This window comes from Oratosquilla oratoria, chromosome 20 (assembly GCF_046742065.1).
Source record: "Oratosquilla oratoria isolate Oo_2021 chromosome 20, ASM4674206v1, whole genome shotgun sequence".
Taxonomy (NCBI): Eukaryota; Metazoa; Arthropoda; class Malacostraca; order Stomatopoda; family Squillidae; genus Oratosquilla; species Oratosquilla oratoria.
In genome coordinates this window covers 9,218,846-9,231,030 of record NC_134796.1, presented here as the reverse complement: position 1 = coordinate 9,231,030, position 12,185 = coordinate 9,218,846, and the positions used below count along the sequence as shown (strand labels likewise).

Sequence of the window (12,185 nt, the reverse complement as noted above, 5' to 3'; positions counted from 1 at the left end):
CCCATACTCTATCACCAACTTCCTCAATCCCTCCTCTGATCCTGCTACAAACGCAGTGTCGTCTGCAAACAACAGCTGGCTCACCTCCCACTTTTCTCCATTTTCTTTAACCATCTCCAATGCCTGACTCACCACCCTTGCATTTACCTCTTGCACCACCCCATCCATGTACAAGTTGAACAGCCAGTGCGACATAACACATCCCTGACGAAGTCCCACCTTTACCTCGAACCACTCACTCTCTCCATTTCTTATCCTGACACATGCTCTACTACTCTCGTAAAAACTCTTGAGAGCTCCCAGAAGCTTTCCTCCTATCCCGTATATCTGGAAAACCTCTTACAGTGCCTTACTGTCTACTATAGGGCAGCTCGGGGAATAGAGACCGAGCTGCCCTAGTACCGTCGGCGAACCTCCAGGTCGAGAATCGGGTGGCTGCTTTTGTACGGCCTGGGTGGCTCGGTGCTGTCGCCTTTGTTTCAGAATGAGCAGTCGCTACGGCAAAGATTCGAGTCCTTGCGGTGGGGATTATTTCCATTTGTCAAATTATAATGTGGACAATGGTGTTGCACTCTACCGGATAGTTGCCAAATACGAATAATACAGAAGAGTGAAGTGCCCAATTTCCTGCCCAAAGCATCTGCTCCTTGCAATGTCTGTGCGGATTACTGTGTGGCAGCGTCTTTTCCCCTCCATGTTTCCGCGCAGAGGCGTCACAGCGGAGACAGGAGGGACGGGGTGGATAAATAGTGATACTCATTGTACTATACTTTTTCCTTTCCCATATACAGATTATACATACATACATATACCAAGGCTTTTTCCCCCTTACAAGGGAGGTAGCCAAAAAGAAAAAGGCATAAAATCATTCCCACCCATTCCATCCCTAAATACACTCCACTCCCCTCCACCCTCCCTCTTATCTTAGCACCTCCTGGATGACGGGTCATCCCTGCACCCTGTCCACTGCCCTGGGTCAGAGGCAGATTATACAGTACATACACAGATTATAGAACAAAAAAAATCAAATTACACATAGATGGGAAATAAGGGAGAGAGTCCATGTACTAAGGCTGATTTGGCAGAATGGCTGGAAGTAAATCACGACTTATGCCCCTGAACGGACAGCAGTCCATAAAAACATTACGCACAACTTTCCCCAACTCCTCAAATCCCTTTCACCGGATAACATACTTCTACATTCAGTTCGTTGAGGCTCGGAACTTGGGGTGAAAGTTACAGAGATAAACACCAATTCATACGAGTATCTTCGAGTCGATGGTTTAATGTAAAAAATGTTGTGCAAGTTAATGTCACGGCTCTCGAAGAGATTCGTCAGGGATGGGCAGGTATCGTCTACAAATACACTATTCGACCTTGCGCCCATGCTTGCTCTCTGGAACCGTGGTTGCTAAGGATCGTTTCACACGTATCGACTTTTCGTCCTGCTCCATCCATGACACGACGCCGTGCTCTCAAATAACCATGGGCGCCAATGGACGCTTTTACACGTGGTCGCTGGAAGCGTCCATAACGACCACGACTTTGTGTCGTCGAAGGTGCACGGCGAAAAGTCGATAATGTGCGCGTTTGTCTGTGTGATTGACCATGGTCTTGGATCAAGTGTTGGACTAGTGATCGACAGCTATTACTTCTCCGAATGAGAGCTCAGAGATCATATATGAGCGATCTATGGGTAATGCTGTGACCTTACACACACAGACACAGACACAGACACAGACACAGACACACAGACACACACACACACACACACACAGACACACACACACAAATCCCCGCCCACGAGAGTAACGGCTCGCAGCGCAGCGATAGTGAAATTATTTCAACCCTGGTCGGGCTTTGAAATCGGACTACTGAAATAGCGTTTGCAAACGCTACCACTGCGTTGTCGCGCATTATGTGAATGTGTGTGCTCGTGCGAGTGAGTGGGGATGGTGTACAACTATGTGGACTCGCTAAAAGGAAGAAAATGTATCTACCTATAAATGCAAAGGGACGACTAGAAGAAAAATATCTTTCAAATTAGTGCCGCCATTATCGGTACAATAAGGCAAATGTTCATATTCCGTCCCCTAATTTTTTTTTTTTTTTTAGAATACGCGTAGAAAAAGTACAAGTATTAGTTTTCTTATGCTTATAGCCAAGTAATGGCCAGAATTTCTGGCATTTAATTGAGAAATACAGGGTGAATAGAGTAAGAGTTGCTGAAAAAATAATAAATTCTTGATCATGAAACAAAATCATACAGAATAGCAAATGGTCATTGACATCATCTGGGTATTCAAGAACGTTTAAGCAAATTAATACCGGGATTCTACGACGTGCTTATGAAATTCAACTCTAGCAATTATATAGTCATGTGCATATAAAAAGAGCTACACTGAAAAGTGAAATGGATGTTAACGTTTTCTTTGGTCTGAATCTTAAGAAAACGAGAAGGATTTCAGATATGATAACTGGATCTGCTTGAAATGTTTGTTTATCGTTTTGAAACAAATAGTTAACGATCGACGTGCGATCGAACAGAAGCTTAAAACACAAATCTTTGGTGCGAATATTAAAAAATTATTACTTTCAAAAGAAACACGACGCTTATCTTACAGGCTTATCATGTGTATAGTCGTGGCACACACATCTTTCGATAGACTCGTCGGTAATTGTCAACTGTATACAAATTATCATTTGCAAGACAGAAACAATAATTATAGCAGTATACGGTACTAATAATGATAAAATTATACGGTAATGATAACACTGGACGTTAGTAATTAATATAACAGTGGATTATACTTACATATGTAAAAGTGGACAGTATAATGATGTGGGCAGTAATAGTAATTATGAAAGTTAACGGTAACAATACTGGGTGATAATAACCTTGGACGATATTGATAATGAGAACAGTAAACGATAACAATTATGATAACGTTAACCGGTAATGATAACAGTCAAAGGTATCCATAATAATAACCGTGAACGATACAATGATAACAATGGGCGATACTAAGAATTATTACAGGGGAAGGTTAACGAGAATAACAGTGGAAGGAACTAATAACGATACGAGTGGGCAGTATTAATAATGTTAAAATATATGGTACTATTAATAATATCAATGTGCAGTACTAATAAGAATAACAGTGAATGGTAACATGATAAAAGTGGATGGTAAACAACATTAATAATGATAATAGTGGACGGTAACAATAATCACAACGTTATACGGTAATAAAAATGATGACGTTATACGATATCAATAATCATAACAGTAATGATGTCAGTAGACGGCACTAGTATACAAGAACACAAGAATGAAGGAGACTGCATGAGACCATAAGGCCTACACTAGGTAGTTCCATGTCCATTACCACCTGTCATCCCCATCCATAAAGTTGTCTAAACGTCTCTTAAAACAGCTGATAGTTTCAACGCTCACTATATGTTTACCAAGTCTATTTCATTCGCTGACCACCCAATTAAACTTGCTCTTGCCTATTTCCTTCTTAAATATAAATTTGTCCAATTTAAACCCATTACCGTGAGTCCTGCCCTGTTGTCTTAATATGATGACCTTGTTTGCGTCACCCTTGTTAAAGCCTTTGATCCACTTGAACACCTCTATTAGATTACCCTGCACTATGCGTCTTTCCAGAGAGTGTAAGTTAAGGTGCCTAAGCTGATCTCGTGTATAATTTAGGTCAATCTCCTCTGTACTGATTTTATTGAATTGATGTCCATTCTATAGGACGGAGACCAAAACTGTATCGCATTGTCAACGATGGGCCTAACTAACGCTAGATAGAGTTTGATAATTACCTCTGCACTTCTATTCGTAACGGTTCTAGCAATAAAACCTAATGGTCTGTTAGTTTTATTCCTGGCGCTAATGCACTGTTTCCTGGATGTAAGGTCAGGACTCACTAGAACTCCCAAATCTCTCTCGCACCCAGTTTTATCTAAAAACATGTAATCTAAGCTTTATCTGCTTTTGGGGTTGTGTAGCCCTACGTTTAACGCACTGCATTTTGATATATTGAAATACATTTGCCATTTCACCGACCATGTGAGCAATTTGTTAAGATCATCCTGCAGAATCTTGGCGTCATCTCCTTACCTAAATAGGCGTCCTATTTTAGTGTCGTCCGCAAACTTACTAACATTATTAACCCCATTGTCCAAGTCGTTTATGTACATAATGAACAATAAGGGATCCAAAACCGAGACCTGGGGAACTCCACTAGAAACATTACATTTGGATTTTACACCATTTATGGTGATCCGTTGTTTTCTGTCACTGATCCAAGATCTAATCCATTTTAACACTTTTCCTTCCATGCCATGGGCTTTGATTCTATTTAGTAGTAGTGTCTGGTAGGACACTTTGTCGAACACTTTGCTAAAGTCAAGGTAAATAACATCGTGACTATCATTGTTATCTGACGCCTAATATACTCAAGTGTAAAAAGAAAGATTAGTCACACGTGACTTACCCTTGAAGAAATCATGCTGTGAGTCACGAATCAAATTGTATCTCTCGATGTGGTCTCTGATTCCATTGACTATTATTAATTCAAACATTTGACCTATATCTGATGTCAAACTGATTGGCTTGTATAGACGATTTATTTCCCTTTTTGAAAATAGTAACAACGTTTGCTTGCCCTCCAAGCAATAGGCACAAAACCAGTGTCTACAGACTTTTTAAATATTTCTGTTAACTGGTTGTAGATTTCAAATTTACTCTTTAAGCACTCTCGGAAAAATAATGATAGCAGTGGATAGTATCATAGGTATAACAGTGGTTGGTAATAGTAAAGACAAAAGTGTATGGCACTAATGATAACAGTAATTGGTAAAAATTATAGAAGTTAACGGTAACAATAATTATAAAAGTGGAAGGTAATTCTAAGAAGTTTGGATGGTACTAATAATGATGATAGTGGTCGGAAATTGATAGTTATCCTGCAACAATAATAATAACAGTGGGTAATGATAACGATAATAGTGGCTCGTGCTAATAAAGGTGACTGTGAATGGTAACAATGATGTTAACCTATAACCATACTAATGATTCTAACTTTTGACGGCACTAGTAACGATAACAGTGATATCAAGAATGAAAACATTGTATGATAGCACACTAATAACGATACGTGAGCATGGTAAATAATGTAACTGGACAGTACTAATAATGACAACAGTGGATGATAATTATATTACAATAACGATAATGGGAACAAGAGACTTTATTCCTGACCGGTTTCGCCTCAAAGGCGAAACCGGTCAGAAATGGATTGTAACAATAGAGATAATAGTGTACGGTATTAATAATGATTATAGTGGACTGCACTTTTAATGATAACTTTGGACGGTACTAACAACAAAAAAGAAATATATGGTAACATATGACAATAGTGGAAGGTAACGACAGCAGTAGATGGTAACAATATTCAGAATTGTACAAAGTACTAATAATTATATATCTAGACAGTAACAATGATGATTACAGTGTACGGTATTAATAAGAATAACTTCACTATAGGCTACTACTAATAATTATAAATTTGAACGGCACTTATAACGATATTAGTGGACGGTAACAATAATGAATGCAATGTATGGTACTAATAACGTTAAGTGTGGATTGTGCATGCAACACCACGAAACTCGGGACAATTATTTATACTAGCCGCACTTTCAATAAACACGATTAAAATTACTCAAATAGAAGCATATGCTTTAACAGGTACCAATAATAACTTTAGAAGGTACCAATAATTACTATTTTAAAAAGGTTCTAATAATGATTACTTTAGGTAATATTATAACTTTGGAAGGTACCAATAGTGATAACTATAGAAGGTACTAGAAATATTGACTTCATATACCTTTCCCCATACAAACCGAGATCATTTACTGGTTTAGTTATAGTTCGCTCAAATGCATTGTGTGGACATAGTACAAAAGAAAAATATTTCGTTCGACTGAGTGTAAGAGGGGGTTTACACGGTCTAACGGTTCGTCGAACGCGGTTCGACAGACACGTGTTTAAAGTGATGTGTGAACGGGGTATCTGGGGTTTAACCAACGTGTTCGACAACCAAATACTCCGTTCACACATCACTTTAAACACGAGTCTGTCGAACCGCGTTCGACGAATTAGACCGTGTAAACCCCCTCTAACAGATCGTTCAAATCAACCACGTCAGCAGAACTTCAGTGGAATGTCAAAATCAACCACGCTACTACGAACATTTTTGAATCCCGGTGTGTGAAATTGACGCTGAACAAATCCGCTAACAAATCCTGGCAGTGGATTTGCATCGGCCAAGGGTCACCAGTCTAGCTGACCCATTGCCTGGTAGTCATGTTCACTTCACCCTGCACTTCACGACACATTGCTGCTGCGACTCCAGCGGTCCCTCAGCTAACGTGACTAGGTAGTCACCCAGCCCTCTACAGAACCTCCACCAGTTCTACGAGACCCGCGAGACAACTACCATTCTTCTCACCCCAAGTAGATAACACCACAATCAACCATCAAAACACTACCCATTTAGCCCCATAAGAGACGCCTTTCTGAAGACTATGACCAAGTAATGCAAATGTTCCCTTTTCATTTTATATGTAATATAGTAACATATATTAGTATTTGTACATATATTCTACTCTATAAAGTCACATGATACCCAATCACGTTCTGCGGCTAGAAACCTTGCCGCATCAGTTGATCACATCTTTATGAATACCAGTAACACAAATGGATCACCCTCCAAACTATCGGTGCCACTTAAACTGCAAAACAAAACCATGTGAACTCAACTACAACCCAGACCACTAGCCAACCCAGTACTCCCCAGACATCCACTCATTCTCCAAGACCAAACACCCCTACACTAGTCCATAACCACTATACCCTCTCAACTACAAATCCTGATATACCCACTTTTTTCAAAAACAAGAGGCATTACCATCAGACTACATCCCAGCATGTGAAGTCCTCTTCGCTAACAATAATATAACCCAGGACCAACACAAAATAACCATCATTAATAACAACTTTGACCCTAAAGATATGTTTAAACAACTTGTACGTCTCTTAGAATCTGTTGTAATTAATTGAACAAAACAGAACGTTAGAGAACTTACCTGTTTGTGTTCTCTAACAAATTGTTAGAATTAATATACAAGCTTGAGGCTTCGATGGCTGTAGATCCTTGCCGAGGTTTTATCGTCCTTCTGGTGACAGGGTTAAAGCTTGTCTCTGGTACCAGGGTTGAAGCTAGTCTGGCATACCGGGACTAAAAAATCAGTCTTGTTCAGCAGGTGTTTTTAATGAGCCTTCAAAAAATGGTTTCGAAGCCACAGGACAACTGATACTTCAAGTAAGTTTTCAAGTTCCCGATTTGTTAATCAAATTATAACATAGGTTTGAATAAATAATAAAGAGGGAGTGGTGTTTAATAATATTAATAAAAATTACAATAGTGTGGTACGAAGTTACAGGAAAGATTCCCAATTCAAAAATTAAACGAGCTTTCGGGAAATTGCCGTAGCTCAAGGTAAACAATGCCATTCCCGTAACAACAATTACCACAAATCAAAGCTAGAATCTGGTCTCTCATACAAAGAATATTGTTCAGAACTTATGAAACTGTCTAGTGATAAGCCTCAGAATAATTTTCATTTCCTATTCAAATACTTGGAATTCATGTGTAACCCCCTTCCTCCTTCCATTCCATCGTGGCACAAGTAGCAGTCTCAAAAACAATCAGAGCTTCACTCAATAGTCCCAATGGGTCTCATGGATCAACCATGGTGTTAAGTATGTCAAGGGAGAGGGCACAGCAAATCTCTTTGAGCTCGCCATGTTTTTCATGGCCCTACCCAAATAACACTAAATGCCAGGACACTGGACAGCTGCCAATACAAAAATGTCAACCCCCAACAAAACCCTTCACATACATATTAACACAGACTACTTCCTATTCTTCCCATGAAGCACACTCATTTCAGTAATCTTTGAAAACAATCCCTCATCTTGGCAGAAACCAATCTGTGGACCTGACTCAAACAAAATATAATTTGATGACAAGCTTCCACTCCAACACTCTTCATTACAATCTCACCTCCACCCTTGACCCTATTGCACCCCTTCCAATACATCTAACATCCCCCAAACCTCTCTCCCTTTCCTTAAACTAACAAGGTTATGTAGCCTGGCTAAACACCACCCAATCAGATATAATAGACACACTGCAATTCTCCCATCAATCACTATATCCCTGAGTTCCTTCGCCCTTCTGGTTGCTCCTCCTCATTTGTAAACTAGTATATGTCTGTGCAATCCAACACACTGGATAAAGACCATAACCCCCAACTGTATATCCTAGAATTAAGTCTCAACCATGTTTTATCAATTATACTCCATATGTAACCCTAGGAAAATTGACCCTCAACTGTATACACTAGAATTAAGTCTCAACCATATTCTATCAATTATAATCCACATGTAATCCCACATATAATCCCAAGGAAAATTGACTCGCCAAGAGATGTTAGAATCCTTCATGCCTTTGACCTTATTACCACTCCAACTGTCTGACTCCCAGAAATTAGTCCCATTACTCCAAAAATTGAAATTTTCTTTCAAGTGTTGACTCATAGGAAAGAGTCCCATCACACTTAGGTGGCTCCAAAATGCAACTCGGAGAAATGAATACCCTTTCCACCAGTGTCGATAGACAAAGTGCAACTCACAGAAAAAGGTACCCTTTCCAACAATCCCAGAAGACAAAGTGCAATTCCCAGACATGAGTGAGGTAAAAATGGGTGGAACAGAGTATGAACTGATTTTAATGAAAACTACAGTTGGTCACCCCATTCTAATGACTATCATCCCTTGGTGAACAAATGAGCACATCATGCTACTATTTGACCACAACCAATAAATTATGACAATTTAACCCCCCCCCCCCCCTCAACTCCTACTAAGGTTCACAACAGGTATTGCATTATACTCCCAATATATATATGCATGTATTTTTAACCCCCCTCGCTGTTTTCCATTCCAGGTGATAGGAGTCGCCTCTTGCCGGGCAGGAGGTATTATGTAACCATTACCTATAACCTCACATATTGCAACATAGATGAAGAAATGGTAAAGAAGAGACTAGTTACACTGGTAAGACCAAAATTGGAATATGCAGCATCTCTATGGATTCCTAGTACAAAAAACATAAACTGGAATAAATTCAAAGAACAATGACAAAGATGGCACCAACACTTTGCAATTTGACACATCAACAAAGATTGGACAAATCAAACTTATAAACCCTAGAACAAAGAAGAGAAAGAGGTGATTTGATAACGATCTACAGAATTATGAAAGGGATGGAAATTCTTGATAGGGATGACCTACTAAAATGGGACAGAAGAAATACAAGAGGGCACTAGAAGAAACTTAAGACAGTTACAGAAGAGATCTGAAAAAACAGCTTTCCACACAGAGTAACACATACATGGAATAAACTGAAAGAGGAATCAGTGAGTGCTAAAACTATACATAATTTTAAGAAAAAAACTGGATGCGGAAAGATACAACTGGAGGTCACTATGAGCATAGCTCTCCTCCCGCAAAATACAACTAGGTAAATAAATGTCCCTAAGCTCTTCTTTCATGTGACCAGTAAAATACTGATTCCAAACATCACCTTTTCCTACATACATGCTATACTACGTAGTTAGATTAATACAGATAATAATTAAATCACAAGAAACAATTACACATCTTCATAATGAAAATATACCATATATGAATGACTAATTTGTCACTAGATTAAACATGAATAATTGTGAGGCTGCCAACCTCCATCAAATAATGCTTTGTCAATAGTTCTACTAGTATGAAACAGAAGCAAACGAGTGGGCCAGCAGTCAGTAGGTGGAAGCAGATCGAGGGAGGTCTGCTGTATCAAACACCAATACACAAAGAAAGGTTTCTAGTGTTTGATTAATCCACCAGGAACGACATCAATTGTATGAAGGAGTGATTGTGCCGATATCACTGTATGGGGCAGAAACATGAAACATAAGAAAGGAAGAGTGGAGGAGTTTGAATGTGTTTGAGATGAGATACCTGAGAAGTATGATATGGGTTACTAGGTTGGATAGAGTGAGAAACAAGGAGGTGAGAAGGAAAATTGGGGTGGAAAGGGAGTTGGGAAATAGGGTTGATGAAAATGGGATGGTTTGGACACATGGAAAGAATGAGTGAAGAAAGATTAGTAAAAGAGGTGTGGAAGGCAGAGGTGGAAGGAAAGAACATGAGGGGGAGACCAAGGATGAGATGGATAGATGGGGTAAAAGGGGCATTGGAAAAGAGGGGAATGTCTGTTGAGGAAGGACGGGAGAAGACATTAGCGGTTAATGGAAAATGGTTTTGTATGGATGATACTGTGATGCTTGAAAGGGAGTGGGTGGGGGTTAGGGGGTAAAGGTGTATGTATGAAAAAAAATTGATGCAGCCCAAAGGGATTTCTTCCTGTCTTCTCCATTTCTGTAAGAGGGGACAGAGAGGGTGGGGACGCCGATTAATTGAAGTGGCCTTGCTGTGGATGTGCTGTCTTGTGACACTGCTTCTGACCCAGGGCAATGGGCGAGATGCAGGGATGACCTGTCATCCAGGAGGAGCCAATATAAGAGAGAGGGAGGGGGTGGATGGGACTGGAATATATGGGAGTGGGAGTGGATTTTATGCCTTTGTTTTTTTGCTACCTCCTTTACAAGGGGGAAAAAGCCTTTGGTATATGTATGTGGTGATGCACCTTGGGCAAGAGAGGCCAGGGGCAATGGATTGAACCTAGTGCATTTAGTCTTCATTGCATGATTGATTCTGTGTTGGTATTTTTTCTGTGCTAGTTGTTGACCTAAACATAACCAGTACAATTCTTGCTATGATATAAATAAAACTGCATTTTCTATTATCAAAATCTTTATTCATCTGCAGAAGCAACTATTTTTCAAAGTTTTTGCTTGTGATATTGTTTCTTCTTGGTGCAAATAATTTCCTTGCAGGGCTGAATAATCTTTCACAAGGTGATGAAACCATAATAGTGTTTGTTGCAATTGCAAAACGAGGAGAGACAGCTTTTCATACTGCCACAACTTCTAATTTCAGACCCATTTACCACCATCTCCCATCATTACCATCTCAATTCACATTTCCAACCCCCGAAAAGATATGACCCCATTTAAAATTACTATTCCTCTCTTGTAATAGTTTCAGTATATCCAATTTCATAATCTCTTCTTTGCCATCTATAGCTTTGTCCCTTCACTATAGCTCCACTCTATATTTAATCCCTTATCTCTTATCTGACTGCTACCTTCCCTACCCTTCCAGTTTCATTGCCCCTATCCCTAGAATCTTTCTTACCACATGCAACCTGTTGATACAATAAACCCCTTTACTTCAGTGTGTGCGTGTAATATATATATCTACAAGCATATGTTTTCATAAACATTTGTACCCACATGCTTTCATATACACTCCGACATCAACCACTAAAAATATTAGGAATCATGATATACAAATCATTCTTTATCACATTTTCCTTTGCTATCATCTGTGCATATCATTCTGTTAACAGCTGTAAGAGGATATTTCTTTATCTGTTGAACTTGAAGAGACTTTTCTTGCTCCCTTTGTTTTCTGGAGGCTGCAAGAAAATAAAATTATGGTAATCTTCATAACAAAATTAAGTTCATCTTATCAAGCATCACTTAAAATGCAAACATTAGTACGAGTTTCAATTGCATATTTTGCAAGAAGTAAACATTAGGGAGAATAATTATAATATTACCATGAGTTTATCACCCAGGAGGAGCCGTGCTTTCTCCTCTTCATTTGGGGCTGCAGCATCATATGCATGCAGGGGGGCTAATTTCAACTTCTGCTTGAAAACCTATTATAAAAAAAGTATACATCATAATAATTGTGAATTCAAAATTCTTTACATCAAATCTGCAAATGGATCAATCAATCAATCAATTAATCTGTTGTTTTGGGTCTCTCTTGCAGGAGACCCATGGCTCCCAAGTAACCAGTAATGACTACCAGACAGGTCCTCAGGTCACTCAGATTAGAAATACTGTGTTGTCAA

General features: G+C 39.2%; 1 protein-coding gene across 2 annotated transcripts in view; it reads right to left on the bottom strand.

The window, feature by feature from the left end:
• Window positions 1–10,996: 10,996 nt before the first annotated feature.
• hob (bridge-like lipid transfer protein family member hobbit) overlaps window positions 10,997–12,185 on the bottom strand; it is a 107,551-nt gene continuing 106,362 nt past the window's right edge. For both annotated transcript variants that reach the window (XM_076203643.1, XM_076203644.1), the window contains 2 exons: window positions 11,886–11,987; window positions 10,997–11,741 (listed from right to left, as the gene is read on the bottom strand). In XM_076203643.1, coding sequence (XP_076059758.1) covers window positions 11,691–11,741; window positions 11,886–11,987 — 153 coding nt within the window. In that variant the 3' untranslated portion in view covers window positions 10,997–11,690. The remainder of the gene's footprint in view (window positions 11,742–11,885; window positions 11,988–12,185) is intronic.